At 29.2% G+C, this 19,329-nt stretch overlaps 3 protein-coding genes across 8 annotated transcripts in view; all 3 read right to left on the bottom strand.

Annotated features, from left to right (window-relative positions):
• LOC112683605 (very low-density lipoprotein receptor-like) overlaps positions 1–19,329 on the bottom strand; it is a 66,182-nt gene that overhangs the window by 7,051 nt on the left and 39,802 nt on the right. For 3 of the 6 annotated variants that reach the window (XM_025554703.1, XM_025554704.1, XM_025554705.1), the window contains exons 3-11: positions 10,228–10,356; positions 6,101–6,217; positions 5,499–5,621; positions 5,005–5,231; positions 3,235–3,496; positions 2,661–2,924; positions 1,747–2,047; positions 921–1,139; positions 122–476 (exon numbers count right to left, since the gene is read on the bottom strand). In XM_025554703.1, coding sequence (XP_025410488.1) covers positions 122–476; positions 921–1,139; positions 1,747–2,047; positions 2,661–2,924; positions 3,235–3,496; positions 5,005–5,231; positions 5,499–5,621; positions 6,101–6,217; positions 10,228–10,356 — 1,997 coding nt within the window. The remainder of the gene's footprint in view (positions 1–121; positions 477–920; positions 1,140–1,746; positions 2,048–2,660; positions 2,925–3,234; positions 3,497–5,004; positions 5,232–5,498; positions 5,622–6,100; positions 6,218–10,227; positions 10,357–19,329) is intronic. The other 3 variants (XM_025554706.1, XM_025554708.1, XM_025554707.1) reach the window with 2 other exon arrangements.
• On the bottom strand, positions 15,778–16,158 carry LOC112683608 (mitochondrial import inner membrane translocase subunit Tim10). Its single transcript, XM_025554709.1, has one exon. It carries the CDS (start codon positions 16,130–16,132, stop codon positions 15,887–15,889), a length of 246 nt encoding a protein of 81 aa, XP_025410494.1. The 5' UTR covers positions 16,133–16,158; the 3' UTR covers positions 15,778–15,886.
• LOC112683609 lies at positions 16,144–16,980 on the bottom strand. The gene is made up of 2 exons (XM_025554710.1): positions 16,815–16,980; positions 16,144–16,304 (listed from the first exon to the last, which is right to left on the bottom strand). Exons 1-2 carry the CDS (start codon positions 16,850–16,852, stop codon positions 16,160–16,162), a joined length of 183 nt encoding a protein of 60 aa, XP_025410495.1. The 5' UTR covers positions 16,853–16,980; the 3' UTR covers positions 16,144–16,159.

Genomic DNA, 19,329 nt, shown 5'->3' with positions numbered 1-19,329 from the left:
CGAGAATAACCGTGAAATGGCGATTGAAAACGTGGTGCGAAAAACAAAAACACGGTTCAGTTACGCGGCGTCGGACCGCGAAGGCGCCCTCTTGTGCGTTGCAGCACGCGTATAACATTACCATGTGCAAAGCGGTGACCGTGGTTATGTTGGAACCGTTGAATTTGTTGGCCTTGATTATCGCCTTCTGGTTCCAGTCGGACCAGTAGAGGGAGTCTTCGAACGTGGATATGCTGAACGGGTGTGGTAGCCAAGTGGGACTGAACAGCACCAGGCGCCTCTGGGAACCGTCAAAGTTGCACGCCGAGATCGTGTGGAGCTTGGCGTCCACCCAGTACAGCCGCTTCGACACCAGGTCCAGGGTGAGTCCGTTGGGCCATTTCACGTCGAACGACGCGATCACCTGTCGGTGAGTCCCGTCCATACCGGCCCTTTCGATTTTCGCGTTACTGCCCCAGTCGCTCCAGTACAACCACCTGTAACACAGATACATCACGGGCCATGTTTGACGATGCTCGAAAATAAAAATAAATTCGCAAAATTCCCACGGTTGTCGGTCATTATACATTCAAATACCCATCGGCAAAGATGAGGACATTCCATACGTTTTCCGAAAAATCAAATCGATAAGACTATGTACACATAGGTGCTATAGAGTTTATAATTAGATTCCTGTAAAACAGTGATTTTTTTCAGAGGGCTAAAACCACGTATTGGTATTCTGAAAACAAGAAAGTCCATCAAGGAGTATCTTTTTCAAATCGTTTTAATTTACTATTCGTTTCACCGGTTTAATTTAACCTTTTAAGTTATCAAAAGTATTATGTTGTTAATCTATCATATTTAAATGAGAGCACAAAAAGAGCACGAAAATATGAAATCTCTCAAAAGAAAACAGACTTATCATCACGTATTCTTACCCATTGAGTGGATCTACAGCAATCGATCTAGGTTCTTTTAGTTCCGATTTTATTAATGTTTTTTGCATGTTGCCTTCGAAGTTGGCCAATTCTATGGAATCTTTGTCAGCGTTTGTCCAGTAAATGTGACCATAAATCCAATCTACAGCTAATCCATCGGCTGATGATAAGCCGCTCTCGACAACAATAGACCGTTCTCTGCCTTCATCGATCGGGGCTCTAAAATTAATCCACCGTTAATAACGTAAAAAAAAAAAAAAAAAGAAACGATTAACGTTTTCGCAGTCTTTAAATAATCACAGCAGATTTAATAAACGTTTACTATAAAATAATACAATATAACACCGAACTAGTTTTATTGCTAAAAGTTATTGAAAAGTTTGGCTGGAACTATTATGTATTATGTTTCAAACAAAATACTCCTAAGAGTTATTCGTTTTTGAAGATGAATAAAAATTGTATTATAAATACTTCATATTTTATTAGCGCTTGAAAACTATGTTTAATAATTGTTCTGGAATTATTCATAATTATAATAACAGTAACAATAAGTAGCTGCAAATACTTATGAAAAATATTCAACTCGAGTATAAAACTTTTTATTCTTATTTTACTGTTAAGAATAATTCCGAGAACGAATCTATCTCTAGAGACTTGAAATTATTAATGTACTTCAGAGTTAAACGAGTTTCTAACGTGTAATATTTCGAATAATGTATCGGTTTAATTTTTCGTACCTGTACAAATACAAAGGTAGAAAAATCGAAAGACTGAGATGGATAGTTTTTTTTTTTTTTAGGAAATAAAATATAAAAATTTTATTTACTTGTAAATTTTCTTTTCTGATACATCTCCCCAGAATATCATTCCAGTGCGAAATACGAAATCAATAGCTGTGGCCGATTTTGTGCTATTGATGATTGCAGACATCTCGTGATGATCTAATGATATCTTCCGTATATTATGTTGCATGGAGAATAACAGAGAAGCATGTCCTTCCATAGCCTTGCACCTAGTGTGGTCTTGTGGATCTCTCAAGTATCCTGGTTCGCATTCGCATTTGTATGTGCCTTTCTCGTTGATACATATTTGAGAACAGCTACCTTCGATCTCGCACTCGTTTACGTCTACAAAAAAATAAACAAATGTCTTGAAAAATTGCACATGACATCATAAAACAATTTAATAATATTGTAAATAAAGCTTTGGGGGTCAGTCTGATGTTGTAACACGATAAATTTATAAATGTATGACGACAACTTCGTGGATCATAAGTCCTCGGGGAGAAATAAGCCATTACTTGTAGTGCTCTATTTATTATTACAGTTGGTTTCCTTATATATACAAGTGCCTCACATACCTTAGTGGTGTATTTACGAGAGAGTCATGGACATTAATCGTCTCCCTTGGTTTAGATTATACATGTACATATTTTACTAGTAGTTTCACAGTACAGTTTAAATTATATTTAAAGTAACTGTAAAATAAAACATCATACTTCGAAACTAATTCGAAAATTAAACTGTAATCATACAAAAATAACGTAAATTAAATATACTAGCAAGAAAAATCAAGATTTGGTAAGCTGATTAGGAACATACAAATTAGTTTAATTGGATACGAACGTATTATCATATGATTTAAGTAAAATGATAATCGCAGAAACTTTCTAAAGCGTTTAGGTCAATATACGTAATTGTTGTTGTTTCACGATAGTTTATACTACATCACTGTACTGACCGTCACACGTGTTGTTGCTAATCAGCTTGTAGCCGGGTTTGCAGGCGCAGCGGAAAGTGTGTGGCAAATCAATACAGATTTGCGAGCATCCACCATTGTTGATCAAACACTCGTTTACTCCGCAAGCGTCCTGTTCTTCGTCTTCGAATCCGGGGCAGTCGGTTTTTTTGTCACACACCTTCGACATGGGTATACACATGCCACCAGACTCATCGTTACCACAATCGAACTCAGTAAACGGATCACATTTGTGCACTGGTTCTTCTGAAAACGACACCAGTGTAAACGTTAGAAAATGAGTTATTCGGGCCTAATTTTAAGAATTTTTGTGATTTCAACTTAAGTTTTATATTTTACAACTTTTACCAGAACAAGACGAAAATATATTTTTATTTTTTTTTTGTTAAAAAATTATTAAATTGTATCTATGTGTAAATCGAATAAGTTTTAAACAAGAGATTTTTTAGTATGATAATTGAATACCACTAAGAAAATAATATTTAACACAAAATCGGACGTGGGAATTTTTTCAACATAAAGGTGTATTAAAAAAATTAAACAACAAAAAACTTACTGCAATTTTCTTCGTCACTACCATCGGTACAGTCAGGAGTACCAGAACAATGCAAGAATCCAGGAATACACGTGTGGTCCCGACAACGGAACTGATCGGACCGGCACGTGGTGTTGTGACAACGGTGAGAGGCTTCATCGGATCCGTCAGCACAGTCCACGCTACCGTCGCAAACCCAAGATTGAATAATACAATGGCTGTGGTCATCGCACTCAAATTCATTAGAACGACACTGCGATATTCTGGAGGTTTCCGCGCAGCCCTTTAGAACCGATTAAAAGCCACAAATAAATATACTGTGTAATAATTGTTATCGGTGATAGATTTTAAGTCAGTAATTTCGATATGATTTTCACCCACTGTGTTTATTTGTGGTCTGAATCATTTAAAATATATATATATCTGAGATGGAAAGGGATTTAATGGAAATTCGAACTTACTCATGTTCAATATCTAGATCCGTTATTGGATATATGTTTTGTTCGCTAAGATTCATATAGGTCTGTTTGAGTTTAACAATGTTTTCAAATTTGGTCTAAAACTACCTGGAACCGATTGCCTTATAAGAATAATAATTATTCTTTTAGATATATGCCTTAGGTTTGCGTCAATTATCATGGGATAAATGTGGAGTCGAAGAAGAGGGTTACTAAATATAATTTTAGTTATATTGTGGAAACTATATGTCTTTATACTATTCGTTATGTCTACAAATATTCGAAATGCTTGATAGAAGTCTTTATTAGTATAATCGTATTTAAGGAATAATTATTGTATATACTGAATACGAGTAACATTGTTTTCAAGAATGGTAGCGACGTATGCAACAGTGTGTTGATGCTGAGGGTAGATACTTTGAAGGTGACAATCATAAAATTGTAAAATTTTAAAAATAAATAACTTTTATTAAGAAAGTCTCGTTATTTTACTGTCACACCTCGTAGTATGAAGTATAAACGAATTTACGCTCATTAAAGCTTATATACAACAAACGAAAGTAGTTTAATACACAATTATTATAAATATTAATTACTATGTACTTTGAACGTTTAGTCGGAAAGTATTGTAACGAAATGAAATTTATGTGTAAAGGAGCTTCTTAATTAATGTGAAATTTTGATCATGTTAAAAGATCTTAATAAATTTAAACGTCATTTCCACTCTGATTAGTTATTCTTGACAAAAACGCTTTTAAATAGTGATGAATTTCAATTATTAATTTCGTTCTGTTTAATTATAATGAAAAATCAAAATGTTTAAAGTCTTACACTGCTCCTATATACACCTACAATTCTAGAAATCAATAATTATTATATTATACATTTTATTTATTTATATTTGCTAAAACGGCAAAACTCGCAATTTTTTTTTATGTGAGAAGCAATATTTGAAGAAAAAATAAATGTTATCTCACCCTGCAGAACATTTAAATTATTTATGAACGTTTCTTCAAGTTTACAATAAATAAATTAAGTTGTGAGTACAATTTTTATTTTTGATTTATACAATTGATAAGTTTATGAGTACATAGTAATAATAATTTTATGAATAGATTTTGTTATATTTTTATTTTAATGGAGCTATTAGTCTCGAGTATCACGATTAAAAAATGCACAAGAATAAGTATAGTCGAGCCGCGATAACTCGAATAACATTTTCGATCCTTTCAGATACGAGTACCTATATGGTTAAGCCTATATGGTTTTCAATAGTCTTTATAAATGGAATTATCAACATCTGCCTTGAGTAGTAATTCCATCTAGAACTTACGATTTCGTCAGTGTGATCGGTACAATCAAAGTCGCCGTCACAGCGCCAGTTCAACGTGATACAAGTATTGTCTTTGATGCAAGCGAATTCGGACTGCAGACAAGTGATGTTCGGGCAGTTAAGTTCATCCGTACCGTCTTGGCAGTCATCGTCTCTGTCACACACCCAAAGCTTTTGGATACACTTTCCGTTACCGCATGTAAACTCATCGTCCCTGCATGTTTCATCTGAGAGGAAAAAATAATCAGCATACACGATGATAATACCATATTGTTATACCATATAATATGCGTGGAAAAAAATTATTTGCAATATAAATGTGTATTATAAATAAAAATAAATTAAACTATATCCAACCAACACCAACAGATAATATATACAACGATGTTTATAACGCGTAGGTATATAATGGCAAATACAATGTGATGTGATGGTCATAAGATATGAATGAATAGTCAAAAAATAAAATAAAACCAAATCGTATTTTTGCTTACTGCACTCCTTCTCGTCTGAACCATCAGAACAATCGGCATTTCCATCGCACATCCACGTCAACGGGATGCACTCGCCCTTGGTCTTCCGGCAAGTGAACTCGTCCGTATTGCACACACGTTTTTCTGCAAACATGACATAAAGCGTTCGTGCAGATTCAAGCGATACGATGATTGTATATTTAGTTAATATTTATGAAATGGGTGTACAACGATGGTGATAAAAGGACGATAGAGATATAGTTGATATATAACGTATACCAAATGTATCTAATGTATACCAATAATTATTTTTCGACATTATATTATGTTAAAAAATGTGTGTATGTATGTTACAATGTTAATTATTGAATAAATATTAATATCATAAAATATGTATTATGTGTGTCATTTAATAACAATTATTGTTGTTCAAGATATCTACACCATATTATGTATAAGCATGATATACGAACCCATATTAGCGTATCGTGTAAAATACAATATTTTTCTTATAACCTAATGCTCAAACTAAAAACAAAACCCCGACACATAAGATCCGTATGATATGAAGTCTACATTGCTTTATAGATACTATTATAAAGGGGCACCGCGGTGGGACTTACTGCAGTTCATTTCGTCTGCCTTGTTTAAACAGTCCGCGTTCCCGTCACATACCAAAAAATCTGATATACACGACCCGAGTTCGCATTGGAATTGTTGGTTGTTGCAGGGTTTATTGTCTGTAAAATGTCATTTGTGATCTATCCGTAAATTATTTTAGAACATTCTATTGCTTATGTAGGACCTCTTTACACGTGTACATATCACACTGAATCGTAATTACTTTTATATTGTTAAATGTGAAACGAAATAAATACACAAGTTTTTCATTTGATATTTTGTTTTTGATATTAGAAAAATTTTTAAATTGAAAAACTATGGTCTGAAGTCCACAATAGAAGAAATCTATAAAAATTAAATACTTTTACAAAAAAATATTAAATATAATGATTATAAAAATGTTAAATAGTTTTCCCACAGAAAATAAATATCTTGGTTATTTTGTACTTTGAGAATACAAATTATTAAAAGAGTGAAGAACAACAAAAAAAAATAAATAAAAGTATTATTGATCCTATAGTTTAACTTTACCGACTTGACAGCGACTTTTAGAATTCTAAGATATATTAATATAATTTAAGTGAGTAAAATTTAGTTTTAATTTTCATATGTAGTAAAATATATTCAGATGTATTCAGATATTAAAAAATATTGAATTAGAATATACTAAGTAAAAAAATATAAATCGAAGTGCATGAAAAGTTTGTTTTTTAAGAAGAAAAACAGTTTATTGTTATATTAACAAGGTGGATAGACAGCTTTTTTACAATTTTGAACTTCAGGTAACCATTTACGATTGAAAAATATAAGACGAAAAAATTAAAAAAAAAAAAAAATACAAAAAAAATGATAGTATTTTTTTTCTGATCGTATTTCTTAGTTCCTATTCACCAATGAAGTAATGAAGTTTTTCCTAAGGGGATTTGCATAAAACTTTATTTTTGTGTTGTTATTCAACAATGTACCTGTAATCTTATCATTGTAGGTAGGTACTTTTCATCAAATAAAAATGTTTTCATAATAAACCTGCTATTGTATTGAATTTAAAATAAAAGTTTATTTTAGGACAAATAAATGTACATAATTTTTGTTTATACAGTATATATATATATATAATACATTTCGGTCGAAATAAGTGAAACAGTTCGGTAAGTTATTAAAAGTACACAAGATTAAATACAAAAACTCGTTACCAGTTATAATTAATAGAAACAAATTTAATTAACCATAAAACTTAAACGTAAGCAATAGAATAAAATTGAATTCTCGATTTTCTAAAAGTCAATAGTAGTATATATTTTTAAACATTCCGTTTGAGTAGAAAACTTAGTAGAAAAATATTTGAAAACTATACAAAAGAAAACGTTAGACTGCTAAGGTTTTTCCTTTGCAATAATTACATTGTTGTTGAAAACAATAATTGGTATTGGATTTCAATTGGAAAATAAAGTGCCGTGTAAACACGTGGAAAAAAATAACTTAGTGCTTTCGAGTTGGTTCAAGAGCATTCGATTCGTACACGATCACGAACGACAAAGGACGTTTTTTCAAATAACATTTATAAACTCAAAACAGTTGAGTTTGACGTTTGCAAATATAATATCTAAATCATCCAATAAAATGTTTTCACAACGGAAGACGATTACAAATGTATAATAATATTAATAACACGGGCTACTACCCTTTAGCATTTTAAAATTATCATATTATCTCAATAATTTCTATCATTTAAAAATAATCAGAATAATCAGAATAAGTTAAAATATAAAAATTGGGCTTAAAAGCTTTTTTATACCTACCATAAACGTTAAGTATTCCAATATAGGAGAGCTTATAAATAGAAAAAAAAAATGTAGACTATTTTTGTGCTCCGGAATTTAATATACTAATATAATAACTTTCAAATCATATTAAATATAAAATAATTTTTAAACCTTATGGAACAAAGATGAGTTATTCAAAGTAATTATTATATACTATATAAATGTATTATGAAAAAACTTATTGTAAACAAAAATAATAGGTAATTATGTTCTCCATAGACCATAAAATATATATTTAATTATATAATATATTATCATATTAAAGGCCTGTATATTATTATAAATGAATTGCTCTTTATGTTACAGAACAAAATAAAATACTTTTGATTTATCTAGTCTCAAAACCAAGTTAAAAAAAGTTGGTAAATTTTTCATTTATCTTAACAATTATTAAATATTTTTTAATGTTTTTTATACAACTAAATTTATATAGGAAAACCAATGTTTCATAAGTATCATGTTCTTGTACTTCAGTAGTAATAAAAGGGGGGTTTCTGAGTCCATTTTTTACAATTTTAAAATATATCAAGGAGGTTTTTGAATTATATTGAGATATACTTACTTTATTGTAATACTATTTTGTTTATACATTTTTTATAGTTATTTTTTATTATATAAGTGTTAGTTCGTTATGTACCAGTGTTTCAATAACTTGTCCGTTTTTGTATAAGTTTTTAATATTTCATACAAAATTAATCTTTTCATTATAAAGTCTAAATTTAATAATTAATTACAATTATTGTACAACAAATTAAAAAAAATGGACTCAGAAGCCCCCTTGATATATTTTAAAATTGTAAAATATGGATTCAGAAGCCCCCTTTTATTACTACTTACTTCATCAAATATCAAAAAGTTATGAACTACCTCACCTGAGTGGTTTGGAAACAACTGTTTATATTATTTTGTTATTTTTTCATTATTCTCTTGTGTTAGTTTTAAAATATTCACAAATTATCTATAGGATATTATAGCCATTGGATTACATTTTTTTTTTTTTTACTAAGAATTTTATATCTCAACAATACTTTTAAACAATTTTAAAACCAATTTTGTTTCGTTTTTATTATTTATTATTTTTATTTATAATATTTACTTTTTTTCTCTCGTTTATATAATAATGTCTTAAGTAGTGCGCTGATTTTATTTAGTTCATTGTAGGTTCCATTTTAATAATATATATATGTTCACATTGCTCCCGATCTTTATTTTTACTAATTAAAAAGGACTTAATCTTAGTTATTTTTTGTTAGTTAATTTTCTATTTTATTTGTATGTGACACATCTTGATTGGTCACTGGAAATAAATGAATTCATCATTTTTATACTTCATTTATTTTGTTATTCCTTTTATACATTTGCGCTTGTTTCTTTCGCTGTGATTATAGTCAGACATACCAATGTACGATTTTTTTTTTCTTCGTGGAGATTCTTATCCTATACGATTTTTATCTTTATTTGGTGTATAATTAGTTTACGCTCAATACTTATTTTCCACTTATCTTCTTTAATGAAGTTGTCTAAACATTTTTATATTCCTATTATTTCTTCGCTTTTATCATCGGTTTTCTATACTTTATTTAATAGTTTGATACCATTAAAACGTATTGTTTTTTCTTGACATGTTCTTATACAGCTGATTTTTCTATTCATTCATAGCCCATACAATTGTTGAGTTCATGTTCATGCAGAGATATGGATGTAGACAAAAAAGGAATTATTATTTTTATATTGATCCATGAAAATCTTACATAATTTGTATATTTAAATAATTTATAATTTTAATATATTCAATAAATATTTTCTAATATATTTTTTTTAGGACATTTTATATAACTTTTGAAATCATTTTTTTTGTGTCTTATTTAAAGATAAAGTACACCATTTTAGAATTTTATAACGTGATAGAGAATACATTTTATTTATTATATTTTTAATAAGTATATTTGAACTTTAGTAGGTATTTTATATTTATTTTTACACACACATATAACTTTAAAATGTTTTACACTCTGCATAAAATAAATCGGGATTCGCTCAAAATCACTTTTTGAATACAATCATTTACAATCCTAAGATTTTCAAACTGAAAACAGCAAAATAATTTTTTAATTCGATTGATATTATAATTTATTTAAAATCATTACCAATTCGGAAACATTACGACATCTCACGTATCAACAGCAGAATAATTGTCGTTAAAAACATTATAGATTTATAACATTTATAGATTTATTATAAAATCTATATTTTATAGTTGCTGAAATCATTATCTACAGTGTTTGAAATATATTGGTAATACTTACGACAGATTCTAATATCCTCGTCACTGCCATCTTTGCAATCTGCTTCATTATCACATTGCCAGTGAAGTGCTATACAATGTCCATTTTTACATTGAAACTCATTTTCTGAACACGTGACATTTGCCATTCCTATAAAAGATATAAGGTAAATCAAAATTTTAAAATAACATTAACGTTTAAATCAAATGCGTTTAGTACATAATTTATGTTTAATTAATGTATTTTATTTAGATCAGGTACCCCTAATTAAATACGTTTTCTTGATGAATTATAGCAATATATTAAATTATTCATTCATTACTTTATGAATGATATTTTATACATTATATTACTCGTTTATTCACAATAGTGGTAGATCTAACGAATTCATAACAATATTTTCAATAATTTCAGAATAAATTCCTAAGATATATTAATACGAAAAATCATAATAATTGCATAATAACGGACCACTGCTATGAACCTCTTAGAAGACTGGTTAATATAAACTCTTTAAGTTCAAGACGTTTATATTTTGACGTCATATGTATTTACAAAATATTACATGGCACAATTAAAGAGTTTTCTGCTCAGCAACATTAATATATCAGTCTCCACTTTTATTTCTAGAAGCCGGCTGACCTTCCACATTTTTAGTCACAAAACACTAAACGGGTTTTCCCCCTATTAACAGAACACTAGTTTCCTGTAATAACTTACAAACCAAATTTGATATTTTTCATTTTTTTAAAAAAGCGAAACAATTAATATATTTTTTTCAATCCATTTTTTCTATTCTAATATATTGTATACTAAATTCAACCAGAGTGTAAATAGATTTAATTAATATTGTTGTATTTAATGTTAGACACTTAAATTATGTATATTCTTTGTCAAACTAATATAAGTATTTAATTATTATGTACTGATTAGGTATGTACTTCAGGAAAAAAAATAAATATTTTTGTTTATAAAATACGATATGACTATTCTAAAACAAAAAGGAATGATAACTTATGTAACTCTTAGGTATGTTAATGAATGCTGCTGTTTGTTTAAATCCATGTATTTGTGATGAGATTTTATTTAAGTACCTATCTAATACCCATAGTGCCCACACGCCACGGCGGTTAACCAAGACTAATCTACGATGAAAACGAACTCAAATTGTATATGCAGGCGGACACGGACATTTTGGCGCGACCGTTTCGGCGCTGGATTACACTAATTTACATAATACACAAATTTACTTCTATAAAATTAATATTATAATTCACTTTTATAGATATTGTCAAAAAATTTACAATTTTAATAAAATATCAATATGTCCTGTTTAATAAACAAATAATATAAAATAAATAATAAAATAGGTCTGTTATGTTAAATGTCGTTATGACAATGTCATGCTTAATAAATAATAAATATAAAATTAATAATACAATATCAATATATCACTCTAATAATAAAATAAATATGTAGTATATTAATGTGTCATGCTTAAATTATGAGCGATACCTCTTAAAAATGTTAATATGTCCCCCTATTATTATAATTGCTAACTATTTTAAAGATTCGCTTATCAACATCCAAAATTTTTTTTTGTTTTTTCGGTGGGCTTTTACCAGCTTCTAATTGGCAATAAAAAGTATCCCAACCACTCTGTATTTTTCTTAATCAAGATATAAAAACCCATAGTGTTGGATTAGTAAACCCCATTTGAACATTGAGTCGTCTATTAGCGGCTTTGGCATAATTATTAGTTCTATCATTTTTATTTAAAACTCGTTCGTGGACATTCCACAGATTTGGAGGAAAACGACTTATAAAATGATATATTATACGGATAACTGGAATTGTAATGACGGTTGGTCGTTTCGAAAATCAATGCAGAAGCAATGTGCAGAAAAACAATTACAAACGTCGCAGGAAGTTACACAACAATAATATATTATCGCGCGGTCCGATAAGAATTTTCCAAAAACTCAACTACAAACAAACACTCTTTTCGACCCTCTCCTCCGTGGTCCATGATCTCATTTACCTCATTTTGCGGCATCTGATTTCCCCGGGGAACCGCAGCACCAGCAACACAGTCAATTGAACCCACGCATTCGCTAACATACTAACCTACCCCCAAACATACACACACACATACACACATAAATTTTTAAGTATGAGATAGAATAAAAAATCACCATTAGAACTTCGTTTGATCTAGTAAGACAGTATAAGTCTGAGCGCGCGCGAGTGCGTGTGTATGCATTAAGGTAGTGAATTACATCATATTATTGACGTGGACTATATCGGATAACATTTCTGAATTTTATTAGACGTGATATGTACGGCACTAGAAATTATATAATATTATATATATACCAACAGTCGAATTGAAAAAATAAAAGCAGGCAGATACCACCAATAAAATGAGAGCGATTCAACATAATTTTATTTGGTCGTGATCACCATTTCAATTTAGTTTTTTGGCTATATTATTATTTATCAACCATAAACCACAAAATGTCAAAAAACAATAGTACTCAGTCTCTTGATTGGAGTACCCAGCCTAACACATAATAAACTGTATGGTTTATTTCGTGGACAAGGGTTAAACGGGGGACTTAACGGTAACACGCCTTTGAAAGATGTTATTTAATTGTTATTATTATTATAATTACCATTTACAGGATTATACAGCTAGGACGATGTCAGGAACAATATACGCGATTTTATAAGAGGACGAATGTCAGAGAATACATTTGCACATTTTACACAATATATTATATACATCATTATTATATACATTTTTATTGTTGTGCATTGCTATTCGGAAGTTTCTTTTTTTATCCAAAAGTGTATTGGCAAATGCCCACCCTTGCTACCGACACGGTGTCGCCGCTGTGACGGAAATCATATTGAATTTCTATGACTTCCGTTATGAATTTTTATATACATTTTATGTATTATAAAGGCGACTCTGAAGCCTTCCTCGAGTTTTCGACACGGTACAAAGCGGTTAAAAATAATTTTGCTTCATTTTTTTTGTCGTTTAATCAACAGCGATTTATTACAGCAATAATTCATATCCCAGGTAACTATCAAATGTAATTCATGTATGGGTTTACTTTAAGGGGAAGCTAATGGGGAGAAATTAATAGCAAAATTGGAAACTTGATGATTTCAATATTAGAATAATACACAAGCCCAAGGCCGGATTAAGGGGGGGGTCTAGCCTGGGCAGCAGCCCTGGGGCCCTCTCGAGTACTCAAATAAAAAGAGCTCAAACAATTTTAAGCCGATACACATTTTTTTTCCTATTATAATTAGTAGTTTTATAGACATAAATTGTATATATCTATTAATTTTATTATTTTATAATGCAATTGACAATTTGTGAAATAGTTTAAAAAAATTTATCGTTCTGCGAGCGTAGCGAGCAGCTTTGTAAACCACGTTTTATCAAAAGGGCCCATATAAAATTTCAGCCCCGGGGTCCAAAAGGAGCTTAATTTGGCCTTGCACAAGCTGTTATTATTTTTATATTTAATAAGTTCTAGTTCAATAAGTTTAACATCGGTAGATACAACCAGAAAAGTACTCAGCGAATACTTGAATGCGACCGCAGTATAGAGCAACAAAAAAAACTACCGATGAAAGATGTAAACGAGCACATACGTGCAAAAGTAATGCATTAATCACAGAACCTAGTCGAATGATGATAAATTTAGTTTTATTTTTAACAAATGGACACCCGGAATCAAACTTTGTCTAAAGCTATAAAGTGGCGTTTCTTTAGTATTAAAAAAAAAAAATGAAAATAACGTGCCGTAACTGTACGTTGAGATATAGGACTTATTATTAAATACACAGTTACTGCTAAATTTAATTATTTTCACCCGTTCATTAGCATCTTAATGAACATTTTATTATGCGAAAAACGAGTGCATTTTATTTTTTTCTTATAGAGTAACGTACGTCTTAAATAAGAAATTAATGTCTAAGGCCATTAGGGAATTGTTTGTTACGAAGTAATTGTATTTAAACGCAACGACTTTATGGCGTATATATACATTGTTATGTACAGAACTAATAACGAGTCAAAAGCGAACCATAATTTTAATTAAACAGAAAGAAAAAAAAGTGGATCACTGTTGTAATATTTTTAAAAGGTCAATTTTCATTATTACTTTATATGATGAAAATCACCAGACAGCGCACGCTGCGCAAATGATTATATTTTTAAAAGATGTTCCGAATATCGCGATCTTATAAAAACGTAAAATAAATTAGCCGTAAACTAAGAATATAGTTCAGGGGAATTGACCAAAATGGAAATGAAGGCGAATGGGCAGGGATCAACGCGTTTAGGATAAGTACGTAGCATTTAAGAAATGATAACTTCAATGTCAGTGACTGGAATCGGTGAGGAGATAAAATTTTAATAGACTCCTTTCGGAGTATTTGATAAGTGTTTACCACCTAAGAAGTTTTAAACTCTAATATAATAATTTAAGTACAACTTTCAAAATATTTCTGAAAAAAAATTCAAGAATATTTGTGATAAGTGTTCTTACTTTTATGATATATTTTGTGTTCAGAATACTTGCAATTACATTTTCGGGCAGAATTTCAGTTCAATAATACTCGAAAATACCGGCCATGTTACCATTAATGAATGACCAAACATAAGAAAATGGTTTCTCAATATTTTAAATTAAATTTTATTATTTATGTTAATTGTAATCAATAAAAAAATATTTCTGTGGATATTTTAAACTTTAAAATTAAACTCTAATTTTTTAGAAAACATAGCTTCAATTATGATCATTATTTAAATGAGTAATTTATGTTTTTTATCATTTTGTGCATCTGTCAGAACTTTTTTTTTATTCACTTTGATTTAATTAAATTTTTAAAATTAAAATCTTAATATTATTAAATTTAAATTATTTTAATTTCATTGTTGAGTATTATTATTTACAAATTATGTTAAAAATAATATTACTGAAAATATACTTTATAATATTAATATTTCATAATAAATTATAATAATGAGCATTTATTCGCCAGACTTCTATAACTTTCATTGAATAATGTTTTAGTTAATATAATCATATTGTGTTTCCATTTTATCAAAGTAACATTTCTACACATAACAATAAACATTTGATTCTAACAAAACACAGTACTAACTTCAAACATTGGTAAGATTCCTTAAACCACCAACACAAACATACATTATGACATTTTGTCACAATATTATTTATGTATTATAATTTTAACAGAAACACATAGAAATAAACATTTTATGATATTAATTTATGAAACACATTTACTTACAACTGCATTTATTGTTAGACATTTTAATTAAAATAACAATAACAATAAGGGTAAAATAAGTTCATTGGTAAATAATAATTAATTAATGTAAATCTATTCTTGTTCTACACAAAATACATATAAATCAATTGTAAAATATATTCCTTTATTATTTTCTTAAGACAATTTGAAAAACTATAATAATTATCTACATTCACATTTTAAACCAATTAAATTAATATAATAATAAATATTAACTAGCTCAAACATTCAATTTATCTTACAATTAATATGATCTTACATAAATGTTAATACATTTTTATTAATTGAAGACAGCATCACTAAAACAGTATATATAATACAACTATTTAGCATTAAAATCAAGTCTTAGACTTTTACCGACATTCTCGTGCATTTGGAAATATTTGACAATACATCGATCCAAACATACACTTTCGCCTTTGTTCAATTCACCTGACTTATGTTCAGGTTTGACACATTTTTTTCTGCACGATTCAGTCATACGACTATACATATCTGCCATCATATCTAACTCCACTTGCTGCAAGGTAGATAGGTTCTGTGGTATTTGTACTGTTGATGTAGCCATGATCTTGTTTTTGTTACCAAAATGTTATTATAATTTTCTAGAACTAGGAGTATATTCACCAATGTTAGATTGACGTATGCGTTCTCTAGCTTTCATACTATCAAAACGTTTGGAATCAATATATCGCTTAGATAGGACAAACGAATAAAGCCCGGTGGAAATAACTAATGACCTAAAAGAATAAAGAAATAACTTACAATTAATGGTAATATAACTATTACTTAATAATTAATATGGGCTGTATGAAAATCTTGGCATAAAGTGTGTTTCAAATTTAAATGGTAACATTACAGTATCAAGTAATCACATATTTATTTTAAATAAGTAACGAAATAATATACAATTAATAAAACCAAAATTATTACACATAAAAGAGTTCAGGTAGTTAAGATTTAATTAAAATGTAAGAACATATTCGGGAAGAAGCTAAAACATTTCATTGAAATTTAGAGAGAAAAAAGAGATAAGAAACAATTATTTTATTATTTTCTTCTTTTTTAAGAAATACATTGATAATAAACAAATAAATCGGTGGTTTTTATCAATAATTCTTTATACAAATAATTATTTGTATTTATTTTACGATTAATTCTATTTACTATAATAATTTCAGTTCCTTAAAATGTAAGTTAAAACTTATTGAATTACTTTAGAATGAAATATTATACTAACAATTACTCACCATCCAATGAAGACTTTCTGGAAGTGATTCAATTTCATGCTGTTCAAATATTCATAATAATGGTCCTGGACTTACGGTTTTGATGAAAAAATTAAATTACGTAAGAAAACAACGAAAACATTATCCACGTGTTTAAAGGACTAAAAGCGACTGTAAGAAACAAAACGATAAGGTTATCTGTGTAATACTGTGTTGCCTGAACGGGCGGCGCCGCCCGCTAGCGACTATCGATTACTCATACAGTGTGGCCATATAACGAAGCATTTACCGTGCAGTACAATTATAAGGTGTTATACGATATTATTGTACGTCAGTCAACGTTATTATACGTCATTCGATGAAACGTAAAAAATGTTAATTTAAGTGGTTTGTTGGGTTCTACTACTAAGTAGATTTCCCGCGTCATATCATTTACGTGATATAAAAAAATAAAATAAAAGAATAAATAATTTATTACACAGTTTATTTGCAAATATTAGTACAGATTGTAAAAAATTTAATAATTTAATAATTTAATAAAAAAAAAAAATTAAGTGGTAGCAGTTTCATTAAAATACGTCAATTATTAGAGATAATAATTATAATACATAAATTTCATATTTATCAGTAAAGAATAGGAAAAACACCTTTCAATGATAGGCACAATATAAAACTGTTAGTATTGTTTGCGATTTACTTTGTTTAATTACATAAACCAAACGCTGAAATTGGTCAACATACGTGTAGTGTACCCATTTCGTAAAATTGACTGCTAGCTATTAGATAACTGTGTACATAATTTAAACTGCATATTGTCGACTCAGTAAATAAACTATTAAAATCAAAAACGCCAACTAGAGATCGATCAGTAGCAAATCAGAACCGAAGAAAATAATCAAAACATATACCCGCTGCATACAAGCGAAGGGTATAGTGTTTTAGGTGAACCATTATAGTCGTTCTAGAAGTTCTTGTTGTGGACGCATAATTATAATATTAACCGTATTGCATAGTACATCGTGGTAGGTAGTGGTTTATTGCACTGCCAGCGATGTGTGCTTGCTGCGAAGGCACACGCATGTGTGTAAATAAATTTTATAAACGTTTTGCGCGCATGGTGTTTCTTACACTGAAAGGTGTACTTAGGATTTAGGCACCCCCCGGGGCAGAAGTTATTTTGCCGCCTTTGAGCCCAACAGTAATTTCACCCTTGCGTTCTGCGCATCAACAACAACTTTAATCCTCCGAGAGATTTTATAACTATCATTTTAACACTACCCCGTAGCATTTAGTTACTGTACACCAAGTTCACGGTAATGATGATAATAGTATAGCGTTGGTTAAAGTATTCCGAAAAAATAAACGCCTTTTTATATTGCATAACGGATCTTTAGCTTTATTTTTTTTTCTATTCATATTTGGTTAGCCAATAAAATTATATTTATTCGTTGGTTTTTGTTTTTCATACGGCGCTATTATGCGGCTAAACGATAAACGCGTGAACTTTTAGTGACAACACCGGTAGTGTATTAAATATCTTCAACTTATGAGTTTCACAATTTAAACAGATTCGAATTCAATATACACATAAAATAAATATTATAATCCTTCGACGTTCATTATATTTTCAATTATTGTTTAAAAACTTAACTAATTAAATTAATTATTATCCGATGTTCTGATGAATTTCGTAACGTCAACATTCTGTACAGAGTTATTTTCAAACAGCGTGTTATTATTACTATTAGCCATTAACAACTAATTCAACCGATCATTATGGCCTAATTAAAAATAAGTAACAAGAGATACTATATAATTCAAAATAAGTAGATACTATTAAATGGTAATTGACATGCATATTTTATCATTGAATGAGCCACGATCAATACTCACTATAGTAACAAGTATTACTGGCGAACAAAGGCAAATTAAAAAAAAAAAAAAAAAAACAAGTATTACTAGTTTATTATATTTAGTATACTGAAATAAATCAAAATGTACAATTTTTATTAATTTAAATCCAGCTTTGATGATATTGGTAAATTACACGTAATATCAATATTTCATTCTCGGCATTACATAAAAATAAAAAATAAAATTTAAAAATAGTTTTTTTCCATTTGAAGATTTTTTGTGTTCAAAATTAAAAAAATGTAAATCGCAAGATAATATACAATGAATAAATTCAAAAACACATTGTTCTAAATAAAATATAGATCAAATTATCTCTATTTTATTTGTAAATTACTGCGACCACATTCTACAAGAATCCATGATGCGTTTATCAATTTGTAATCAATTACTCATTAACAACGCTCTAAATAAAATATTGATCCTAATACATCTATAAAACAATCTCTAATATTAAGTTTTTTAATTTATTAAACATGTTATGATAAAATAGAAGTGCAAAAGTTATTAAAACACTATAAGTTTGAGATATCCGCCGTACTATCACATGTAAACGATTTAGTCAGTCTGACGATCAGTAGAAATGCAGGATTATATTGGATGACATGACGTTTGCACGTTACTT

This window comes from Sipha flava, unplaced genomic scaffold (genome assembly GCF_003268045.1).
Source record: "Sipha flava isolate LNK unplaced genomic scaffold, YSA_version1 230_pilon_pilon, whole genome shotgun sequence".
NCBI classification, from domain to species: Eukaryota; Metazoa; Arthropoda; class Insecta; order Hemiptera; family Aphididae; genus Sipha; species Sipha flava.
Note: the sequence above shows the minus strand (reverse complement) of the source record. Positions and strands in the feature narration are given on the sequence as shown.

What these genes read in the sequence shown, in the direction of transcription:
- LOC112683609 (XM_025554710.1), bottom strand. Translation starts at nt 16,852, where the DNA reads ATGAAATTGAATCACTTCCAGAAAGTCTTCATTGGATG. An exon ending in CAGAAAGTCTTCATTGGATG is followed by an intron (nt 16,305 to 16,814) that starts GTGAGTAATTGT and finishes TTATTCTTTTAG; the next exon opens with GTCATTAGTTATTTCCACCG.
- LOC112683608 (XM_025554709.1), bottom strand. Translation starts at nt 16,132, where the DNA reads ATGGCTACATCAACAGTACAAATACCACAGAACCTATCTACCTTGCAG.